The 23,759-nt window shown below is 49.6% G+C and overlaps 1 protein-coding gene across 3 annotated transcripts; it reads right to left on the bottom strand.

The window, feature by feature from the left end:
- Positions 1–682: 682 nt before the first annotated feature.
- Positions 683–23,753, bottom strand: PLCD4 (phospholipase C delta 4). 3 transcript variants are annotated; one of them, XM_031019834.2, is made up of 17 exons: positions 21,687–23,492; positions 17,145–17,198; positions 16,837–16,995; positions 15,527–15,755; positions 14,293–14,422; positions 13,473–13,704; positions 9,329–9,530; positions 8,083–8,227; positions 7,315–7,467; positions 5,059–5,253; positions 3,549–3,705; positions 3,079–3,195; positions 2,665–2,837; positions 1,964–2,099; positions 1,460–1,609; positions 1,271–1,378; positions 683–991 (listed from the first exon to the last, which is right to left on the bottom strand). In XM_031019834.2, the coding sequence occupies exons 2-16, from the start codon at positions 17,164–17,166 to the stop codon at positions 1,272–1,274; spliced, it is 2,307 nt and encodes a 768-aa protein (XP_030875694.2). In that variant the 5' UTR covers positions 17,167–17,198; positions 21,687–23,492; the 3' UTR covers positions 683–991; position 1,271. The 3 variants fall into 3 exon arrangements, with proteins under 3 accessions (XP_030875694.2, XP_081669726.1, XP_081669727.1); XM_081813600.1 differs by having other exon boundaries at positions 1,271–1,609; positions 21,687–23,495; XM_081813601.1 differs by lacking the exon at positions 7,315–7,467 and having other exon boundaries at positions 683–1,609; positions 21,687–23,753.
- Between the last annotated feature and the right edge of the window lie 6 nt (positions 23,754–23,759).

A 23,759-nucleotide genomic window follows, 5' to 3' on the forward strand; every position in this document is an offset into this window, starting at 1 on the left:
GACTCAACACGGCCAGGCTGTCCTGTCCATCTGCCCGGCTCCCTCTCAGACCTCTGCCTCTCCTCTGTCTCTTTTCATCTTCGCCGAGGGATTCCGAAACGTTCCCGGGTCTGCCTTCTCTCTCTGTCCTTGAGCCTGTCTTGGCCCTTGCCCTGCTCCTTATTTCTGAGCCCCTTGGTCTGCCTGTAGACCCAGGAAGCCTCCCGCCCCGGAAGCAGCTTTAATTCAGCCTCTATCCTCAGCCTGGCTTGGCAGCTGCACGGGAGTTAAAGCACGAGACAGTGTGAAAGGCACGGGACTTGGGGGAGGCGGGGGGCCCAGGGAGAACCTCTAATCCAGAATTCTGTGAGTACCTCACGGTGACCATATGCTTAATCATTGAAACTGGGACACGCTGGGAAAATGAAGACGAGTACTTCTAATCATTATATCGGGACAGTAGACATAAACCGGGACTATTCCGGGCAAACTCTTGGGAGGGCTTGGATCACATAACCCTTTGTCTCCTCCTTTTGCCCTTAGGAGCCATATTTCTGTACCCTTCTATGTAGCACATGCGGGGGTGGGGGGGCCTGGAAACTTATTCTTCCACCCTTTCCCTGCCCCACCTGTCTTCCCCAAATGTCCCCCAACCTTCATATGTCCTCTTCTTGCCCAGCAACAGACCATACTCAAGCCAAACTGGGTAGAAAAGCTCTATTTATACAGGTGGGGCCAGGAGAGAGCAGTCCAGTGGGGACCCAGGGCTGTGCAGTGTTCTCTTGAATGTCAAAGTATAGTCTTAGGGTCTGGTGTCCTTCCCCAGCCTTTGCCTGGGGAACCTTGAGGCTTGATTTATCTTTCCCTTGGCTCTGGGCTTAGAGGAAGTTAGGGTGGAGGGGATAATGCCTCTTTGTGTCCTTCTGCTCCAAGCCCCTCTCTGGGTTGCAGCCAGCCTTTGAGCCAGGGTTGATGAGAGAGAGTAGTTCTAGGTCTGGGTAGGGGATTGAGCCTATGGCAAGAGAAAGGAAGGAAGTCCAGTATAGAATATGGGAAGGAAGGGGGTAGAAATGATACCACAGACTTGTAAAAATGAAGAAAGGGAAGAGAGAGAGAGAATGAAAAATCAGGTCCTAGATTGGCTTGTTAGGAAGGGTGAAGTAATTTTGTGCTTAGGAATGCACAATCCAAAACTTGGTTTTTACCACCTCGGTTTGCTTTCTGGAGCATCCTTCCAGGTTTTTCTTACCATCTCAAGCCAGTGCACCCACCCTTCCCAAGAAGTGCCCACCTTAGGATTCATCCCCCTCCAGCCCTTCCCGGATGCTGATATGCACGAAGATGGAAGCTGGATGGAGGCTGATGCCATCCTTGGAGAGCAGGTGTATGTGGCGGTAGCCTGGAGAGGGGCAGGAGGAGGGCATTAGAAGGACAGCCAGAGCCTGGGTGGTGGTGGCCAGGGGTTGAAGGACTGGCCCACCTTGCTGCATGCAGGTCCAAGGCACTGTGTACTGCCCGATAAAGTCATGTCGGGATTTCCAGTTGTAATCCTTGACCACGAAACGCAGCAGGGCCAGTTCGGGCACCAGGACCCGGAAGCTTAGCGTCTGCCCCCAGTATGGATTAAAACCTGAGGTGGGGGTGAAGGAGAGAGGGAGTGAAGGAATAGACCTTGTTGGCTGTTTGCTTTAGGCTCGTCCTTGTGTTCCACAATTTTCACAGCGATCAGCATCTTACAGGTGAGGGGATTGTGGTGCAGAGTGGGTAAGCAGGTTGCCCAGGTCACCGGAGCACAGAAGTAAGGGGCCAGGATTCAGATCCAAGATGTCCAAGCCCTTATTCTTTGTCCCATTCCACACTGCCTCCCATGGAGGTGGGAGAGGGGGTGGAGACAGGGACTGTGCTTCCTGGAGGGCAGCTGGGTAGGGAAGCAGCCACGCTCCTCCCCCCGCCCCTCCACCCTCCCAGCACCGCCCAGCCTCACCGTTGTTCTCCACGTAGCTGGTCTCTTGCCGGGTTGTGTCAGGGCGGATGCCAAAGATCTCCACTCTCACCAGTGGATCCACAATGGACCTCTCTTTACTCATGTCCTCCTTGGGGAGTTGCTGCCCACTGATCACCTGCAAGCAGGACTCTGGGACCTCACTAGTTCCTGTTCATCCCAGCCCTGCTGGGGGGGGGGGGGCGGGCGGGGGATGGCGGGGGGGGGGGCGGCTGGTGTCTCAGGACCTGGCGCTATAGCTTCTGGCTTTGAGTAATATATTCTCTTCTCGTAACCTAGCTGCAATTTAAGATGCATCCAAGTAGAAATTGCACGAGGTTTGAAAGTAGGTGTGTTCAGCAAACCCTTTACAGCCCCGACCCTGCCCCAGGCATTGTTGTGGGCACTTGTTAGACTCATGATCACAGCAACCCTGTGGGCTGGGGAGTGGCATTCCTCCCATTTTGCTGGTGAGGAGCCCGAGGTTCCGGAACTTGCCCAGAGTTACACGACTAGTGAATGGGTTCGAACCTAGGCGGCTGGCTCCCAAATCCCTGCGGTTCACAGTCAGGCTATCCTGCCTCTCTTGAGGAATTCTTCACCCACTACATTCCTGCCAGGCCCCGCCACCTCTGCCCTGCCTCCCCCCCGGTTTCCATCCTGGCTACCCTAGGTTCTTCCTGCAGTTTCTCTCTCCGTGGTACCTGGATTAGGAGGGTCTGGGCTTTGAAAGGGCTGATGGGCCGCTCGGGGTGGAAGGAGCTCTGGACATGACGCAGGAAGTCAGGCTTCAGCACGTAGCCACAGGCACCGTTCTGGCGGAAGAGCCCATCGTAGATGTCCATCTCAAGCCCCGCGGTCTGCACATTCATGGCCACTGCAGGCCCCAGGAGAAAGGAAGGGAAGCATACATCTCAGGAGCCCTCTAGCCCCTCTTTCAGGGAACGAAGGAGATGAATTGGGTATAAAAGGGCCTGCTGGGAACACCCCCCACCCAGATTGCATCTTTCTTCACCTAGCACCCTTCAAAGCATCCCCTGGCCCTCCTGCCACCGGGGCAGGTAACCCCCCCATGTTGCCCTTCCACTCCCTCTTCCCTGTCCCTGCCACCCCCTCACCCATCTGGCAGCCTGCGTTCCAGAGCTCCTGGGGGTTGTAGTTGGACGAATCTGTCCTCAGGCCACTGGGATACACGCGGCTGAGCTGCCAGGCGTTGTGCTGCACAAACTCATTGCCTGTATAAAGGGCATGGTGGGGAGATGACAAGGAGGTGGACCCCCCCACTTCCCTGGCCTCAGGTACACCACCTACCCACTGGACTCTTGTCCCCAGCATCTCCTGAGGCCAGGCTCAGAAAGCCTCACTGTGCCTGTCTGTTCCATGCTGACCGTCTCCCCCAGCTCTCCTCCCCCTGGAGCTTTGAGCGCACTGCTCAGAGCTCCTGACCCTGTACCTGCTCTGAGGAGCCGCTTAGCTCCCTCAGCCGCCCTCAGCCCCTTGGTCCTCTTTCTCGGGACTCATGTGCCTGCCCAGCAGCCTGACCCTACCCATCCCACTGCCCTCCCTGGCCCTCCCTTTCGGTCCTGACCAGCCTCCTTGATGAGGCTTCTGGCCTTGGTTTCAGAGAAAGATGAGGTCTCATAGAAGCGGTAGTGTTCCCTTGAATGAGTGAAGCTGTGGAATGAGACAGACTTCAAGTAGACAACCAGGGCAGAGAGGGATGGACACAAGATGGGTTTGGATCTCTGGAAAAGGAGAAAATAGAGAGGAAGACGGAATTGAACCCTCAGGGGTCTGAGAGGGAAAGAACCGATGTCCAGGATCTGAATTTCCCCGTCCAACCTAAGCCTCTGCCCGCTGCCTCCCCTTTGCGTTCTCCCTCCTGCCTCACCTGCTTGGGAAAGAGAAGGGGCCCAGGCTTGGAAATAGGAGCCTGAACCACAACCTCACAACAGACAGGTGGACAAAACAGCGGACACATCACAACCTGGGGATGGGAATGGGAATAAAGGCAGTCTACATACCCTCATGGGATCGGTTTCAGCCTCTGGGCTTAAAGGGTCTGTCCAACTGTTAATTTCTGGGTAACAGGTTCTTAATGATTACTTTTAAGCAGAGAGGTGTCCTCCTCCCTACCTCTCGTCTTTTAAAACAATTTAATAGTATGGTTTGGTCAAAATGTACATGAACCCAGACAGATATGTCGAGGTACGCAAATGGCCAGGAAAGTCGCACCAGAAGGATGTGAGGGTCCCAGAGTAATATCGTTATATTCTTCTGAATTCCCATTTCCTTCCCCGGACATGGTAGCAGGTTAGACACCACAGCCCCGGAGAGGGGAGGACAAGCTAGAAGTTAGCTAAGTCAGGGAAGCGCACAAGAAGGAGAAAGGCAGACTTCTGACCAGGACCTTGGCAGCCTCACCAATGGCACCCCTTCCCCACAGGGAGGTGGACCCGACCACTTTGGCACAGTCTTCTCAGAGCCTTCACCTTCCCCAACTCTCTGCTCCTCCTTTTTGGCTACTGCTGGCCCCTTCTCAGACTCACCTTTTCCAAGAAGCTTTCTCTAAGCCCATTTCAAATGAGGTCACAGCAGTCACTTCAGTAAGCCATACGTCCCCAATACAACAGTGCAGGGTGTACTCTCTCTCTCCCTCTGTCGCGTGCGCGCGCGCGCACACACACACATACACACACACACACACAGCAGTGTTTTTCAAACTGGCCTTAATTTAAAGAGACTGAGAAGAAGTACAAAGATCTCTCGGGAGCCAACAGGGGACCCGAGAGAGCCAAATGGGTGCTTCAACCAGGATGGCTCTGCATTGATCCTTTTGTATACAGGGCTCCCAAATACGATTTCATTAAAAAATGATTCCATGGCCCAAAGAAGTTGGAAAGCCACTGTAATCTATCTACATATGACAATATGTCGTGATGTCATGCACGCATCCTTACACCTCTTTTACTGGGGGCAAGGGGTATTTTGCTCCTCGGCCCTCCACCCTGCCTGGCTCTAGCCTCTCCACACATGAAGTCAGCTTATCATACAGACTGACCAAATGCTAGAGCAGAAAGACCACTCTGCGGGCCCACCTTCTCCTTCTTTTTGTCCTTACTGCATGGGCTCAACGCCTGGGGCTCAGACTCCAGCTGGGCCTCCAGCTCCGGGTCAGCTTCCTGCTCTCTCTCCAGTTCAGACTCTAGCTCTTCCTCCTCTTCCTCTTCCTCAAGATCCTCCTCAAGTGTCCTTAACTTCTTCCCCTTCACCAAGATCTTCCCCCGAAGCTCCTGGAGACAGAAATGAAGGGGCTTGTTTACCTGTCTGCTCTGGGGGCCATGCAGCTGAGTGGTCAGAAGTCCCCACAGGGAGGCTGCTTGATACATACAGTAGGGATTCCCTACTGTTAAGCGAACTTGTCACATCTCTATCCAATTGGAAAACAATACAAAACAAAAAATACCTCACTTTTGACACAGAGAGATTTCTCCCAGATTAAAGATTTACATGTAAATATAAAGGACATAAGAGTATTAGAAGAAAATAAAGAATCTTTTTGGGGCGCCTGGGTGGCTCAGTCGTTAAGTGTCTGCCTTTGGCTCAGGTCATGATCTCAGGTTCCTGGGATCGAGCCCCGCATCTGGCTCCCTGCTCCCTGCTCCGTGGAGAATTTGCTTCTCCCTCTCCCACTCCCCCTGCTTGTGTTCCCTCTCTTGCTGTGTCATCTTTTCTGTCAAATAAATAAATAAAATCTTTAAAATAAAATAAAATAAATAAATAAAATCTTTAAAAAAAAATAGAGAATCTTTTTGAATAATCTTAAAGTGGGAAAGCCTTTAGAAACAGGAAATGAGGGGTGTGTGGGTGGCTCAGTCAGTTAAGCGTCCTACTCTTGGTTTTGGCTCAGATCATGATCTCAGGGTCCTCCTGAGATCAAGCCCTGTGTTGGGTTCTGCATTCAGCAAGGAGTCTGCTTGAGATCCTCTCCCTCTCCCTCTGCCTGCCCCCACCCCCGCCGCTCTCTCTCTCTCTCTCAAAAAAAGAAAAGAAAAGAAAAGAAACAGGAGATGATAACTCAGAAGACATAAAAAGCACTGGCCAATTTGACTACATAAAGCTTAAAATCCTCTATAGGGCAGAAGATGCTATAAGACAAAAGCAAAGACTGCAAAAACAAATTTCCCAATGCATCAATGTCTTTAACATTTAAATCTTGTTATATACCAATAAAGATCATAAACCCCAATAAAAGTGGGTAAATAATATCAATTAATTCAAAAGAAGAAAATATAGACCTTTCTTTTTTAAAAACTTGGCTTTTTTCCCCCCACATTTGCCACTGTGAATCATCTTACTACTGGAGATATTTGTGGTCCGTCTCTTACATCGTTGGTCAGAGTGCAATTTGGTATTTTTTTCCAGAGGGCAACTTGGCAGTAATAACCAAAATATCAACATGCAAACTCTTCAACCCAGCAATTTACTTCTAGGAATCCATCTCAAAGAAAGAGTAAACGGGGCGCCAGGGTGGCTCACTTGGTTAAGCATCCAACTCTTGATTTTGGCTCAGGTCATGATCTCAGGGTCGTGGGATTGAGCCCCGTGTCAGGCTCTGTGCTCAGCGGGGAGTCTGCTTGAGATTCTCTCCCTCTGCCCCTCCCCACCCACCCCCGCACGCTTGCGCTCTCTATCCCTCTTTCTCTCAAATAAATAAATCTTTAAAAAAAAAAAAAAGAAGAAAGAGTAGATGGACAAAGCTGTATGTACAAGTGAACAATTACCAACAACCTGAATGTTTACCATTTACTGGTTGAATAAATAATGGTTCATAAAAGAAAATGGACTACCACAGAGCTATTAAAAGGAAAAAAATTATACATGCAAAGACATCCATGATGTATATTGTATGTGAGATATAAAAGGGGTATAGAAAATGACCCCAAGCATTTTTTAAAGTGCAAATATATACACACATATATGTTTACATATGCATTTACAAAAATCTCTTGACACCTGTTATGGGAGAGGTTGAGATTATGGTGGGGGGATTTCCTTTTCTCTCTATTGTCTGTACGGTCTACAACAACTATGAACTATCCGGGAAAAAAAATCAAGATATTTCCATTGAAAAAAGAAATAAGAAGTAAACAATTGATTTCAAATTTAGAAAACGATAAACAATTCTGCATTGAATTGGACTTTTTGAAAATTAAAATTGTCTCCAAGGATATTAAAGAGCAAGATGGTCCATGTAAGGGTGAGAAGAAGGGAACAGGAGGGGCACAGAGGGGCACGGTAGGGAGGGAATGCAAGCCACAGCAGAGCCCGGGCTAGGGGAACAGGGCGCCTACCTCAGGTGAGGGCAGCTGAGTGGGCAGAAGCCCATCCAAGGTAGTGCTCAGCAGTTGCTCCCCCAAGATCTCGGTCAGATGGCATGCCATGACCTGCTGCTGTTCCCAGCTGCAGTGGGTCTCCAGGGACAAGATAACTGGATAGTCTGAGGTCTGATGGGGAAGGGAAGGAACGCTAGAGCCAGAGGTCTAAAGCATGCAAACTCCCTGCTTCTCCGGACCCCCCCGCCCCTGGTGACTCACTCAGAGTACCCTGATTCTGGACATCAAGGAGGTCTTGCTGGGTCTGGGGCCCACCTCACAGCTCAAAGTCACTGTTGGGATCCCAAATCTCAGACCTATACTAGGTGTGACCCAGGTCCTTCTGGGACCTTTGAGTTTTCAGGCTCAGCATGGGACGGCTAGGCCATTCCCCTGATTATGTGTTCATGTTACACTCTCCTCTCCAGACTCCTATTTTCCCCCAGCCCTACCCACCACTTTCTCGGTTTCCTTAACCACCCTCCCCGAGATGGGTGACAGTTGTTAGAAGTAATAGTCACTGAGCTCTAGCAATTACCTCTAGGACTACTAATTACTAGTGACACATCCAACCCTTATTCATAATCCCTTAATATTTGCCTGATGCTTCACAGTTAAAATCTCTTGTACATCTCTGCCATTTGACATAACCTCCCCTGCATCCATCTACCTTCACCAGATGCAGAGCCAGCCACTCTTCCCTCAGATCACCTTCCCTCACCAGTACGCCCATCCCGGGACTCCTACCTGGAAGGCGTACTGGGCTACAGTGGCCACGACATCTTTGAATGGGATGCGGGAGGTCAGGGTGTGTCCATGGTAAACGATAGGTTCCCCGCTAGGTCCATCCCATATATCCACCTCCACGCAGCGGCACCCCCTCTTCAGGGCCCTGCAAGAACCCCAAGCCCCCAGGGACAGAGAGGTCAAGGTCTGATCATCCGTCTAGGAACTCTCTCCCCACTCCGGAGAGAACAGTGCTCACTGGCACTTAGTCGTCAAGACCCCCTCAAGCTACATCTCCGCAGACCCTTCTCTGTCCACCGAGATACTGCTACAGCTCACTACCTCCACCCCCCACCCTCCCCAACTCACCATCTTCCTTCAGCAAGTCATCACATACTGCCTCATGGTGCTTCTAGGGTTCTGGTTGTAGAGCATTCCGCAACACCTGACTTAGTCAAATTCTCAGTCATTCGGTTTGTTTGTTTGTTTTTAAAGTAAGCTCTATGCCCAACATGGGGCTTGAACTCATGACCCCGAGATCAAGAGTTGCCCCGAGATCAAGAGTTGCATGCTCTACCGACTGAGCCAGCCAGGCGCCCCTCAAACTCTCAGTAAATTTATACTTTATTTTCTCGACTAGACTTCCTAGGGCAGAAGCAATATGTTCCACTCATCTCTTATACCCTGAAACTACTAGTTCAGTTGCTGCCGCTACAAAGATATCTTGACTCCTCGATCCAATCCATGATTAATCACAATAAAAGCAGATATCACTTATTAGCTATTAACACATGGATTATCTCATTTAATCCTCACAACAGCTCAGACAGAATAGGCAATGTTATCATCCCTATTTCATAGATGGGGATACTGAGACACAGAGAAGTTAAATACTTAGAACCAGAGTACCAGTGAGAGAACTAGGATTTGACCTCATATGGTCTGACTCCAGAACCTATGATTCTAACTTCTATGCTCTCCTGCCTTCCATGTAACGTTTAGTTTATTTGTTCAAAATAAATCTTCCAGGACCTCTGAGTTCCAAGAGAGTTTCACAGCCTATGAAAGAGAGAGAAGCTCCATATACCCATAGAATTTCAATACTACTCTCCTGTCAGTCTTCAACATCTCTTCCAAGTCTCTCAGGTATCCAGGGGTCCTCAGCCCCAAGCCCCCCACAACATCTTTTCAATCCCTGTTATCCACTGATAGAACAGATGGCCCCTTCTCATGAGCTGGAGCCCTTTCCCCTTCTTTCCCACTGCACCGTATATAGCCCTCCACGCTGCTCTGGCCACAAAGCTGGTCCCCCACGAGGTAGGTGTTGTGAGAGGAATTGATGTAGTAGTGGTTCAGGGGTTGAGTCATATCCTGGTAGATGGGAAGGCAGGTCGGGTTGAAGATATCTCCATCCTTCGAGCAGAGATAGCTGAGGAAGCCATCCATGCTCAGCACGTGTCGCAATTTGCCTAAGGTGTGGAAGAGGGGAAGGCTAGAGTGAGAAGCTCTGAGCGAGGGCATCCCAGCACACCTCTAGCCCATCCTGCACCTCGCCCCTCTCCAGGGTCCTGCCTTTCAGATGGTGTCCATTCTCAGCCTCCAGATCCCAAAAGTGCCCCACCCACTGTCTGTCATTTCAATCATCCCCACCCTCAGAGAGAGTTAAAGGTACGAGGAGAATCATTAAGATCATGCTAGTTCACTAGTATCCAACAGAACTTTCTGCAATGGTGGAAATGTTCTGTTCTGTGCGGTCCAGTATGGCAGCCTCTAGACACATATGGCTACTGAGCACTTGAGATGTGGCTGTGTGACTGAAGAACTGAATTTAAAATTTTGATTTTAATTAATTAATTAATTAATTGAAAGTTTTCATTTATTTATTCATTTAAGTAATCTCTACACCCAAAGTGAGATCAAGAGTCGCATGCTTTTCCAACTGAGCCAGCCAGGCACCCCAATTTTAGTTAATTTAAATTTATTTTATTATTTTTAAGATTTTATTTATTTTTTTAAAGATTTATTTATTTATTTGAGAGAGTGAGAATGAGAGAGAGTACATGAGAGGGGGGAGGGTCAGAGGGAGAAGCAGGCTCCTCGCTGAGCAGGGAGCCCGATGCGGGACTCGATCCCGGGACTCCAGGATCATGACCTGAGCCGAAGGCAGTTGCTTAACCAACTGAGCCACCCAGGCGCCCTATTTATTTTTTTAGAGAGAGCACGTATGCGTGTGCACGTGCGCAAGAGCAGGGGGGGCCAGGAGCAGAGGGCGAGGGAGAGAGAGAATCCCAAGCAGACTCTGCTGAGCACAGAGCCCAACATGGGGCTCAGTCTCACAACCCTGAGATCATGACCTGAGCCAAAATCAAGAGTCAGAAGCTTAACTGACAGTCACACAAGGACCCTGTTAATTTAAATTTAAATAATCACACAGTGGGGCGCTTGGGTGGCTCACTCAGTCAATTGAGCATCCACTCTTGGTTCCAGCTCAGGTCATGATCTTGGAGTTGTGGGACTGAGCCCCATATCGGGCTCGGTGCTCTGCACTCAGCCTGGAGTCCACTTGTCCCTCTCCCTCCCCCTCTGCTCTTCCCCCTGCTCATGTGAGCCCCCACACTCAAGTTCTCTCTCTCTCTCAAATAAATAAAAATCGTAAAAAAAAAAAAAACACTTTTAAAAAATAGTCACAAAGAGCTCATGGTTACCATAAAGGACAGCATAGTATTCAGTATAAAGGGTTAATTTTATATATAGGGAAACTGAGCCCAGAGAGGAACAAAGTCGAAGACTCTTTAGCAACACGACCAAGGTACCTGTGTTTTATTCCCTGGGCTGTGAAGCTGATGCCAACTATGACCTGAGGGTTTCTTCCTATCATCAATTCCCATATGGTGTTCTGCAGAGTGGTCGTCCAATATACCCCTGGACTACAATACACCCTCTGTTTGAGGGCAGGGCCCCCTCACTCCTGCCACAGCTCTCACCCATATCAGCATGGGCTTCATACAATATCTAGTACTAGTACTGAGCGACTAGTGCTGAGCACTTGCTCTGTGCCCAGGACGTCCCGTGCAGCACCTCTCTTAATGTTCTCGCCAACGTGATGAGGCAGATAGAATATAATCTGCCCTGAGAAGTTGGGTAACATAACTAGTAAGTGAAGGAGCTGGGATTTGAACCCCGGCCGTCAGGTGTCTGAGCCACGCCAGTCCCACCGGGCCGTGCAGTCTCACTGAGGGCAACACTGCTGCAGGGGGCCTCCCGTGGGAGGTGGAGCAACTCGACTCTAATGCCCAGCTTCGTTGCTCCCGCTTTGACAAGGCTACAGATGGTGGAGAGCGGCAGGAAGTCAGGCAGGAAGTTTTATTCTTAACAGTAAGAACTTAAATTGCGAGAGAAAATCCACAGTTGCCAGATACTTTTCATGTATGTCATTTCATTTGATCACCGATTATTTTACAAATGAGAAAATTGAGCCCCCACTGGATTAAGCAGCTTGCCCAGGGTGACTCAGTTAGTAAGCAGCAGATTGGGGCCTTGAGCCCGGGTTTCCTGGCAGAGACTATCCTCTGCAGCCAGTTGAGAGCAGGGGAGGGAACACCACCCAGAGGGGCAGGTGGTAGAATAAATGTAACTGATGTCTACTGGATCCTGCACTGGAGATAGAAGGGGGCACCTGGGTGGCTCACTCAGGTAAGTGTCTGCCTTCGGCTCAGGTCATGATCCCAGGGTCCTGGGATCGAGCCCTGCATTGGGCTCCCTGCTCATCAGGGAGCCTGCTTCTCCCTCTCCCTCTGCCTGCCGCTCTGCCTACTTGTGATTCCTCTCTCTCTCTCTGGGTCAAGTAAATAAATAAAATCTTAAAAAAAAGAAGATCCTATTTCTTAACCCTTAGGCATTCTTCTTCTATTTATTTTTCTGAAATGATTGCTTTACAGCCCCCTTTCTCCTCTGAGCACAGACATGAATCTGGAATCAGGGATTCCAACCCTTTCTGTTTGAGTCTCAGTTCCATGAGGGCAGCGTTCTTGTCGGACCTTCTGCTGTATCTCTGGGGCTGAGCAAAAGTCCTGGCCCATTACAGGGGTTCAATAAGCATTAGCTGAAGTAGTGAGTGAATGAATGAATAAAAGGAGTAGGAGTTGAGACCTAGGAAATGTGGGTCACTTGTCCAGCTCTCATTCATCTCATCTCTCTCTCTTTTTTTTTTAAGATTTTATTTATTTGAGAGAGAGAGTTTGCGAGCAAGTGCATAAACGCAAGAGCAGGGGGGAGGAGCAGAGGGAGAAGAGTGGAGGGAGAGGGAGATACAGACTCCCCGCTAAGCAAGGAGCCTGATCCAGCACTCAGATCCCAGGACCCTGGGATCATGACCTGAGCTGAAGGCAGACGCTTAACCGACTGAACCACGCAGGCACCTCTCATCCATCTCATCTCTAATCCTCATGCTCAACAGAGGTATTAGGTAAGGGTCAGGTGACCCGGGTTTGAATCCCAATTCCTCCTCTCATTAGGCTTTGGCTTTGAGCAAGTCATTTGATCTTTCTAAACCCGAGTTTTCCTCTTTTGCACAACTGACTTAATAACAGAAGCCACTTCAACTGGTCATCGGAATGATGAGAAAAGACATGTAGAAATGTTAGCACATTAATGGGATACTTAGCAGAGGCTGAATAAGGATTATGCTCCTGATTTACAAGATCGTAGTGAGGGCTAGAGGAAGTAAGTGATGTGAAAGTACCTTGTAAATCATTTATTATTAATGTAAATTCCTCGTATTCTGAAGGGAATGGAGGGCAGGGCAATGTCTATTAAAGGGGCAAGGAGAAAGGGCTGAAGACAGAGGGCATATTTGAGCTGTGCTTGCTAAAAGAAAGCCTCCTCTTCATCCCCCTCAGCCAGGGACTGACTAGCTTCCTGGCCCAGAGGCTTAGCCACTCAAGAACCACTTGGAGAATTTGGAGAAAGCCCAGGAAGTGGCAGAGAGCCAGCATTTAAAGAGACAGCAAACGGGAACCATGAAGAGAGCTGGAAGCAAAGGAATTAGGCACTAGAAGAGAAGAAGCCGAAGGGAGAGGACCACGGATCTCTCCTTCCACTGGGGACAACCGTTGACATCAGGACGAACTTATTCTGAAAGTGAAGCATAAGCATAGTGGAGGAAAGGAGACTTGTGGACTGTTCTTCCTCCTGAGAGATACAGCATTACGGAGGAGACTCCTGTCTTATCTGGGCGGGAAACTGCTGCTCCCCTTCCCAGGGGTTGAATGAGATGAAGATGCTTCCACAGGGGCTGGGGTAGGCATGGGCTCAGCCTTCCCTGAGTTAGGCAGAAGGTGGCTTGTCTCTGGACCTTTCTAAGGTCCCCCTCCTCGCCCATGCCCAGTGCCTCTCCACCCTAGCCCTCTTACCGCTATCTGAGGGCTCATAGCGGTCGATGAGTTCCAGAGCAAGGTCAGAAGCTCGCTCTCCTTCTTTCTGCTCCTCTTGGAGGAAATCCACAAATTCCAGCAGGGTCAACTTCTGCCCATCAGCCGAAAAGTTTTCAAACAGCTCTTGCACCTCAGTACGTTTAGTCAGCGCCTTATAGAACTCTACAAACTCTTTTCCCTCCAGAGTCCCAGACTCGGATGTGTCTGCTGCCTGCAAGCAAGGGTTTAGAGGATGGTGGAAAAATCCTTTTAAGAGCACATTGTATGGCTTTGACCCGTCCTGTAAGGGCAATCTTGCCGACAGGTGGATACAAACATCTTTCTGCAAAATTCTCCCAGAACTCCTGACACTTTGTGTTCATAGAAGCCGCTTCGGTAAGTAAAAAGCAAAATGGCAGCCGTACCATTTGCTACTAGAGAAAAATTTCAATCAGAAAGGGTTAAATGCCCCAACAAGTGCCTAAAAGTTTAAAAGATCCCTCCTCCTATTTTATTCACATTCCAGTTGGACTTTTCCATTGTTACTAGGCACGTGGGAAGTTCTGGCCATGAACAGAGAGGTCCTTGAGGTCTGACACAGTAACGAATGGTTGTTTACCCTTCATAAGACTATGAATCGTCTTTCTAAGAAGACTGAAGGGTGAGAACCATGCCTTACACTTTCCATCGAGCCTGGCATAGTGGTAGGGCATATAGGAGAGATTCAACAAAGAGTGATGCTGGATAGGGTCAGGTACATCTGGCCATGTGAGAACATGGCCTTGGCTGGCTTCTGAAAATCCTTCCCCAAAACACTCACTTGGAAAAGCTGGAAGGCATATTCTTGGTCCATTTCCACATTCATCAGGTGCAGTAAACGCTGGACTTCGTGGAAACTCATCCGACCATCCTGGTTCCTGTCTCCACGCTGGAACCAGTCACTCAGCCATCCAGGTGTGAGTTAAGGCAAAAGCACTGTGTGTGTTTGTGTGTGCAGATGTGTGTGCATGTTCATCCACTGACATTGTCTCCCCTATCTCCTCCATGCCAATGCATTTTCCATATTAGCTTCCAGAATAATCTCCCCCCGAGCACCAATCTGTCTTGTCCCTGCATGGCTCAGGTGCCTGCAGGGTCCTCCCTGTTGCTTGCAGAAAGAAGCCCAAATTTTTTAACGTAGATTGAAGGTCTTCACCCCCACGATCTGGCCCCCACGCAGCCTTCTCAACACACCTCTGTCCTCCCTGTACTTTAGCCAGACTCTCCCTCCTGCTCTTCAATGTCCTATCTCTGAGACTTTTCTCATGCTGTTCCCTCAGGCAGGAGAGCCTTCTGCCTCCTTTCTTTATGTTCAAGTTCTACTCCTTTTCAAGGCTCAGCTCCAATTCAACTTCCTCCCTGATGTTTTTCTCAGAACTCTCTCAGCTAGAATTAAATATTTCTCCTTCCTTTGAACACCCACAAATAATTTCAGTCCCATAACACTTCTAGGGTACTTAGATGATTTACACAATTCCATTTTCTCCACCGACCAAAACAATGCCTGAGTCTCATTAATCTTTGTACCTCTAAAGCCTGGCACAGTGCCTGATACCTTCTGCTCAATAGATGGTGAATGAATGAACAAACGAACAAATGAATGAACGACCTGGCATGGAAAGTGAATACAATCTAGGAAACCTGAATGAGTCAACACCACGAAGTTCTGCTTCCCAGTCCTACAGTAGCTAATGCCACTGGGATCTTCTGTTCAGCTCTCAAGATCAGCACCTTGTTTGGTCCTTTGCCTTGCACCATCCCTCCCACCAGTCCTGAAGGGCCTGATTTCTGCCTACTCTCTGCCTGGTTATGTCTTTGTCATCCCAAGCCTCCATTACACCTTCAATATCCTCTGCCTCACAGTGGCCTGAGCTGTCCTTGCCCACCCCATCTGGACTCTTAGGCCTCCCTAGCGCAGCATGCCAACCCCCCCCCCACAACCCCGTCTCTAGCCCTGCAGCATCTGGCTCCTTCAGTGACCCCTGGCCCCACCTCTGACTCCATGCTGCTGATACTGGTCCAGCCGCTCCTGTTGGTCCATGCCGGTAACAAAGTCCACCAAAACCTGGAGCCCCTGCATCCATATCTTGGCCTCCTCAACGCTGTTGGCCACCAGGTCCAGGTTGGAGCGGCGGCCGTGGAAGACGATGGTGAAGCCCTGCTCCAGGGGGAGCTCCTCTGCCAGGCTCCGCAGCAGCTCGGACTCGTGGCCCTCCCGCACCGTCTCCACATCAGAGATAGAGACTACCAGAGAGGAAACAGGGGGGCGCAGGGGGAAGAGAGTCCGCCGAGTTGCAGGGGTGAAGGGTCAGGGACCCTTTAAGGAGCCATAGGGAGGAGGAACCCCAACCTCCCTCCGCAGGATGAAACCCCCAAAGATTGGGTATGGGGAGATGCAGACCCCTGGGATTCAGGATTCCCCATGAGTCGCTGCCATGTTCAGAGGCCGCATGCCAAGGGGCCCAGGCTGGGAGCAGCAAGACCTGGCTTCGGGCCACTGGCTGGCAGTGGGACACAGACCAAAATGACTTAACCCCTCAGTACCCTCGTCTGAAATAGGGGATAGTCCCTTCTATGGCCAGTCCACATGGTGACCACCGGCGGGGCTGACGGGATGGAAACACACTTAAAGGTAGAAGCGGTTACACCAAAGCATGATATGTCCAAGTTCAATTTCCCCGTTCCAGGTTTGAGGACCTCCTCTTTCCAGGTGTCTAAGAAAGCACCAGAGAAATTCTTCCACCCCCTTCCCCTCAGCTGGGGGTGCTGTGGATCGTGAGCTTTGATTATGTCTCTAAAGCGGACTCTCTCAGATGTGTCCTGTGATCACATTTTTGGAGGGGTCATAAAGCGTCTGGCCAACAGGATGCACACTGTTGTGCTGCATTTGTGATATTTAAAAATAGGCATCATAGTGGCTAATTTGTGAAATGCATCCTGGCTTCAGGTGCCACGCTAGGTGCTTTGTACATTAACTTACTGAGTCTCTGTAACAACCTGCTAGCAGGTACTATTCAATCCCCATTTTGCAGATGAGGAAACTGAAGCTTAATGTAACTTGTCCAAAGCCACTCAGCTAGAAAGTGGCAGAGCCAGGGCTTTGATCCAGGTAGTCTGATGCGTGAGATCATGCTCTCACTATAATAATAATAAATGTAACCTAGGATTTATTGAGCCTTATTATGTGCCAGGGCACTCCTAAGCCTTTTACGTGCAGTAACTGATACACTGTAGGACCCTGTTCCCTCCCCTGCTCTCAAGCACCTGGGCTCTTCAGAGTCCGATCCCCCCACCACACCCACGCCTAGCCATCCACGTGACTCACAGGTGGGCTTGGCAGTGCCTCCCGCCTGCCGGGCATGCCAGACTGTCATGCCATCATCCTGAAGTCTGAAGTATCTCAGTTTCTTCCAGCTTTTGGACCTCACCTTGCGCATCAGCATGCCCTTCTGCATCAGCAGCAAGTCTTGACTGATGGGCAGCCCTGGGCCAGGAGAAGAAGGGGCTGGCTGGGTAGCCGGCGGGAAGGGTGGAGGGCCCAGGAGGAGCTCTTGAACAGGGGTCCAGACTCCTCCCCGCCTCCCCATCCCTGGGCTGTCTCCCGAAAGCCTCCTCTCCTGCTGGGGTACTCACGGCCTTGCATCAGAGACACCATCACCCACCGGTCCGCCAGCTGGTGCCAGTCACCTGGAGGAGCACAGAGGAACAAAAGGCTCTGGGTTAACACTGGTGATCTTAGAATAACAGATCAGAGGAGGAAGAGAAGGAAACGCGTGCGTCCTGACGGCCCACGATGTTCCAGGCACTTCATCTACATAGTCTTTAGCTCTTTTTTACTTTTCGTTTGAGGTTGATGAATTTGAGGCTTAGAGAGGCTAAGAAACTTGCATCAAATCACATAAGGATTCAGAATTTAGAGCCAAATATGTCTGATTCCACAGCATCTGCTGTTTCCCATAGCCGTCGCCAGAGAGGACTAGACCGGGGCTTTCTGCCCAACACCCCAGAGTCACACCCTTCAGCTCCTCATTATTAAGGACCACCATCTTGCTGGCTGCCCCCTTTCAGAACCTGGAATCTCTCTATATCCTAGCCTTCTCTTCTCCAGGGGGAATCACCCCAGCTGCTCTATCTTGGGAGCCCTCCCCATGGTCCCGGGCAGGCCCCCCAGCTCCCAAGGGGCCAAGGCAGAATGCTACTTTTGCCTCTTCGGGGACACTTAGTACCATACTTGCTACATAAACCACATTCTTCTGCCTTCCCGTGGTAAAGCACACTTTACTTGTCATAACAGTTATTCCCAACAGCTTAACGGACCAGGTGAGTTACGTAGTCTTAGAAATGCATTTTCAAGTTTTCTTTGCCTCCTGAAAAAGAGAGCCCTCTTTAAGATGCGTGCTAATTTAGGATCTGGTTAAGTTGTCCTAGTAGGTAAGAACAAACTTCTCTTGAAAAGAACCAGAAGAGGGGCAGCCTGGGTGGCTTAGTCGGTTAAGCGTCTGCCTTCGCCTCAGGTCATGATCCTGGAGTCCTGGGACTGAGACCCGGGTTGGGCTCCTTGCTCAGTGGGGAGTCTGCTTCTCCCTCTCCCTCTGCCTGCCCCTCCCCCTGCTTGTGCGCGCGCGCACGCGCGCTCTCTCTCTCTCACGCTCTCTCATAAATAAATAAATAAATAAATAAATAAATAAATAAATAAATAACTTTAAAAAAAAAAGCCAGAAGACTTGATATGTAGCCACATTGATTCTAGCTCAGCCCCTCTAAGAAATTCTCAACTCTTGACCAAATCATTCTGGAACTGGCAAAGCCCAAGAAACATAGAGCTCAATGCTTTGCAAAAGCAAAGGAACTGCACTTGAATAGAAATGCTGTGTTTTTTAATTGATAAGTTTAAGTTTTTGACAATGGTGAGCATCTAAAACACGAAAAGCATCTCTAAAGCAATCATTCAGTTGGTGCTCCATTAGAACATGGTGCAGTTCAACTCGCTAGACCTCATCAACGAAAAGCAGAAGTCCAGAAATGATTTGTGACTTGCCTGAGGTCACATAGCATCTCAGTGCCTTCTCTCTCTTTAGCTGGAAGGGCCTATCAAGTCACCCAAGTGTGACTAAATCTTTAGGAAAAATGTAGAGGTCACTGAAAATACAGCTCCCCTGACTGGAGGACCTAGAGAAGGCTTTCTAAAGGAGTAGCAATATGCAGGGCCCCAGAGGGAGAGGGGAAGTTTGGGGAGCCAGACTGTACCTAAGTGGGAAAGATAACTCAAGGCAGCCCTCAGGAGAGACAGAACTCTGCAACAGTTCCAAAAAGCAAAGGTTTTGCTGGCTGAGGCTGAATACAGTGAGACTGGGTGAGATCAGAAGAAGCCTCTGGATGGAAGAAGGGACCCAGCGTGCTTCATGAGCGGCAAAAAAGCAGCTTGGAATCTAAGACTCGCAAAAACTGAAGAGTGAAGTAAGAAGTCCCTCCTAAATGTCTCAGGTCCCCAGACTCCAGCGGAAGGGAGAAGGCTGGGGTTCTGATCCCCCTTGCCAATATCCTTCCTTACCTCCTCTTTGAATTTCAGCTCCCATGTTTGGGGCATAGGGACCTTGGGATGGGGTGGATCTCGGCCTTGGGAGACGACAGAATGCCCTTTCCTTACACCTGTGTCCAGGAGCCTCACAATCATGTCCTGAAACATGTGCTGGGACACCCCTGTTTTGGAGCCTATCTCCTCTCAAGAAAGCCTTAGAAAATTATTTTATGCATTTTGGTCAAACTCTTCCAACCCCAGAGTTTGGCATGCTCTTCCAATCCTGCTCCCATTCCTGACTCACTATTTTAAACGTAGATCCAGGTGACATGTGGCCATATGAGGGCCGATTTCAACTCAGGGAGCCACAGAATGTCAGAGCTGGACTTCATTTTATAGAGAAGGGCTAGAAAGATTAGCTGAACTGCCAGAGTCATTGAATGAATTATGTGGCAGAAGTGGGACCAGAACCATGGTTCCTTGTAACCAGCTCAGAGATCTCACCAAGGCTCTGCCCTTAGAAAGGGTTTTCTCTGGGGGTGCCAGAGAAAGAGTTGCATGTCCAACTCTTGGTTTCGGCTCAGGTCATGATCTCAGAGTTGTGGGATCGAGCCCCGCATCAGGCTCCACACTCAGCACAGAGTCTGCTTGAGATCCTCTCCTCCCTCTCCCTCTGCCCCACCCCCCGCTCTCTCTCTCTCTAAAATAAATAATAAATCTAAAAAAAAAAAAGAAAAGAAAGGGAAAGCCCTTTCTTTCCAAAAGGAAACTCTGGAAGCAGGTTAGAGCAGGGCTAAGAAGCAACAAGGGACATGGATGCTTTGTCTCCCCACTTTTGTCATTCTCTGCCCCACCATGTACCACTTAATAGCCTTTCTTTTCTTTCTTCCCATTTCTCTCCTCTCCCCATCCTGGTGCCTTCCTTCTCCTTTCGCCCAGCTCACTCTTCTCTCCTGATCCCCTCTGCCTCCCTACTTGCTCACTTGCCAACCTCTCTGTGCTCTCCTCTCCTTATCCTTCTCCCCACCCCTTCTCCCCTCACCTCTTCCTCTTTTTCTTTCTCCTCTAATTCCCAATAGGTCGGGTTCTCGTCCCCTGTGGGGATTTTGACCCTGGGGTCCAGGAGGGAAGAGGACACTCAGGAGCACACCCTTCCACTCAGCCTCGCTTCCCCCGTATCCTAGGAGACTGACTGAACACACTGCTCAGAGAATGCGACTTGGAACCCAGGTGTTCTAGGTCTTGGTGTTGCCTCTGGTTTCTGAAGGTAGGATGGGAAGGATATCACAGCTGATGCAGGTGCAGTGAGGAGAGAAGGAACAAAGGATTGGGAGTGGGAGCAAGACCAAGAGGTGAGGAGCAGAGGATGAAGACAGAGTAAGAGATTGAGTCCTCACTGTTCACACCTAGATGTGAATGTGGAGATCCTCGAGGACACAGATAATTACCTCTATAATATCGATGAGAGGATAAAGACACAAAATAAGGTGGGAAGTGGCCAGGGCTGCCCGGTAAGATTTGGTCCTCAACTTACAGGTGGCTATAAGAGATGGACTTTGGCAGAGTTGCCAAAGGTGCCAAAAGCATTACAGTGAAATTCGGGGTGTCTCAGAGCTCTCTGAGGGGCAGGAAGAAAGAGAATCATTTTGTCTATTCTCTTGCTTCTGAGCAGGATTATTGGGTGACTTCATTCATAGAAAGAGGACAGAATGGCTCTGGTCATAGGGAGCCTTCAGAATGTTAAAGCTTGAAGACTCTTTTTCTTTTTCTTTTTTTTTTTTTTAAGATTTTATTTATTTGACAGAGAGAGACACAGGGAGAGAGGGAACATAAGCAGGGGGAGTGGGAGAGGGAGGAGCAGGCTTCCCGCCGAGCAGGGAGCTCGATGCGGGGCTCGATCCCAGGACCCTGGGATCATGACCTGAGCCGAAGGCAGACGTTTAACGACTGAGCCACCCAGGCACCCCGACTCTTTCTTTCATAACTCATCCAATCCAGAGGTTCCTGGCTATACTGATATCCCTAGGTCAAATAGCGATTCCTTAGCCCCACCCAAAAGGATGGAGCTCAGGAATATTTATTTTAAAAAAGAACCCCTACTACACAAGCAAGTCTGGGAAACCCTAAATTCCTACCACAGATCAGGAAGCTGCTGTCCAAAGTCACATAGCTGGTTAGTGGCAAAATCAGGACTAGAAGCAGGTGCTCTTCCCAGCACAGCCCTTGGGCATGCCAACAAACTGCCCTAGCCCATGGAGCAGGCTGAGAACAAGTATAGAGCTCAAACCGGGGCTCTTTCTAAGGAAATCTCATAACTCTATTGTTTCTATGATCTTCCCTGGGTCTTCGGTAATCCTCAACATTCTGCTAATGAATCTATCCTACTCCAATTCTCTCTCTTCCCTTACTAGGATGGGGCTCACTTCTGAGTGGTAGCTAAGAGGTCCCCATGTAAGGGGTGACTGCCACAGCCAGGAGGAAAGCTGCAAATCAAAGTGCTAGAGAGAACCAGGAGGTGGGAGCCTTGCAGACGTGTTAGGGCTAAGGAGTCCGGGGTACAATTTAATCAGGGGGGATAGGCATTTGGCAGACAGAGTTAGGGACTCAGGCAGGGCAGAGCTTGGGGCAGAGGCTGGTCAGAGCCTCCGGGCCCTTACCGTGGGCAGGATAGCGGTCCTGTGTCTGTAAGCTTGTGCGATGCTCTCTCCTGTGGGACGAGGAAACCCAGCTGGGCTCTTGCTCTCCTCTCTCGCTTGCTCACTCACTGGCTTCCTCCCCTTTTCTACCGCAGTTTGCTGCTGTGACTGGCAGACTTGCAGCCAAAGGGAAGGAGTAGGGAGGGGAGAGGTGTGAGCTCTTCCAACTCTTAAAGGCCCAGGACACTGGTCAAAGGGAAGGAGTTTTGGGGGAGGGGTGGTGAGACAAGGATTAAAGGAGGAGGAGCCCGGCTGCCCTTCATCTTGATGCCAGCCCTCATTGACCCCAATCCTGCAGTAGCTCTCCCGGTGAAACCCAAGGAGTGTCTGAGTTGCGGTGCTCCGTGAATCACTGCTTTTCATTCCGCACGGTTTCTCCCTGCATGTCACACAGCTGTCTTTGCCCTGATTTCATCTGGCTCCTTTCCAGGGTGTCTGTTCCACTGGCCGGCTTCTGTGTCTCTGTGTCCTGCCTTGCAGGGCACTCAGTCTAGCTCTGTGGCACAGGGTAAGGAAAAAAGAACCAGGACGGGGAAGGAGGAAGATGAGGAGAAAGGGAGGAGAGGAATGATCCTAGAGGGTAGAGGGACGGGTTAGTTAGTATCTCTGTATATTTTGGGCACTCGCTAAACATTGAAGGAATGCATACATAAATGCATGAAATAATTCATTTCTTCTTTCTTTACATGTATGCATTCTAGGAACGTTTGGTCAGCACCTCCAATATGCAAGGACACACGTGTGTGTTTATAAAGATGTGTGTAGAGATGATGCGGACTCATGGTATTGTAAGAATCAAGGGCAAAGAGTGGAGCACAAGATTGGAAAGACACCCAGAGGGAAAGAAAGGTGATGAGCTTCTTGCAAGGTGAATGAACAGGTGGCTGTAATAGAAACCGAGACTGAGGAAAAGGGGACCAAGTTAGGAGAGGAATATAGGGGATTATAAAAGGCTTCATTATGGCCCCATACTACACACTGAGACCAAGACCCAGGGAAGTCTTGGCAACGTCCTGGGCTCACATGTCAGCAGCAGAGACGAATAGTCCCTGGCGCTCTCCCAAACACTGTGAGCTGGGACCTACTTTTGCTCTGCCTTGGAAAGACTGTGGGGTATGGAGATTTCTGGCCCAGTGGGTGGGAGTCAGGCAGCTAAGGGCACAGGGCACAGCCCTGGACTTGGACTTCTGTGGATCCTCTCCAGTGAGGTGTGTTTTAATCTAGGCATAGGGGGAACTAACTGTATGAAATGATGCGATTTTAAGTGTGCTGAGGTCTGGCTACCTCTCATGGCTCCCCAAACACCCTTTGAGTGCCTAATATTCTACCATTAGTGATTATTTATAGCTAAACCTTTAGTCCCATTAAAATAAAATCCTCCTAAGTGATTACCATAAATGTCAGGGCTGTGGTTACTTTGGGGAGGAGGGAGAGTTGTGATAGGATCGGGCATGTAGCTGGCTTCTGAAATAGCTGGCCAAGTTCTAATTTCTAGTCCTGGGTGCTAACGAGGGTCTTCCCTTTATAACTTATTCAACTATACATTTTCCTTTCTTTTTTTTTTAAGTAATTTAATTTTTTTTAAAAGATGTTATTTATTTATTTGACAGAGAGAGACACACAGAGAGAGGAAACACAAGTAGGGGGAGTGGCAGAGGGAGAAGCAGGCTTCCCGCTGAGCAGGGAGCCCTATGTGGGACTCAATTCCAGGACCCTGGGACCATGACCTGAGCCGAAGGCAGACGCTTAATGACTGAGCCACCCAGGTGCCCCTTTTTAAGTAATTTTATTTTTATTTTTTTTTTAAAGATTTTATTTATTTATTTGACAGAGAGACACAGTGAGAGGGAACACAAGCAGGGGGAGTGGGAGAGGGAGAAGCAGGCTTCCCGCTGAGCAGGGAGCCCGATGTGGGGCTTGATCCCAGGACCCTGGGATCATGACCTGAGCCGAAGGCAGACGCTTAACGACTGAGCCGCCCAGGTGCCCCTAAGTAATTTTTAAAAAGATTTTATTTATTCATTTATTTAGAGA

Source organism: Leptonychotes weddellii, chromosome 3, assembly GCF_054177405.1.
Source record: "Leptonychotes weddellii isolate Sample4059 chromosome 3, ASM5417740v2, whole genome shotgun sequence".
Taxonomy (NCBI): domain Eukaryota; kingdom Metazoa; phylum Chordata; class Mammalia; order Carnivora; family Phocidae; genus Leptonychotes; species Leptonychotes weddellii.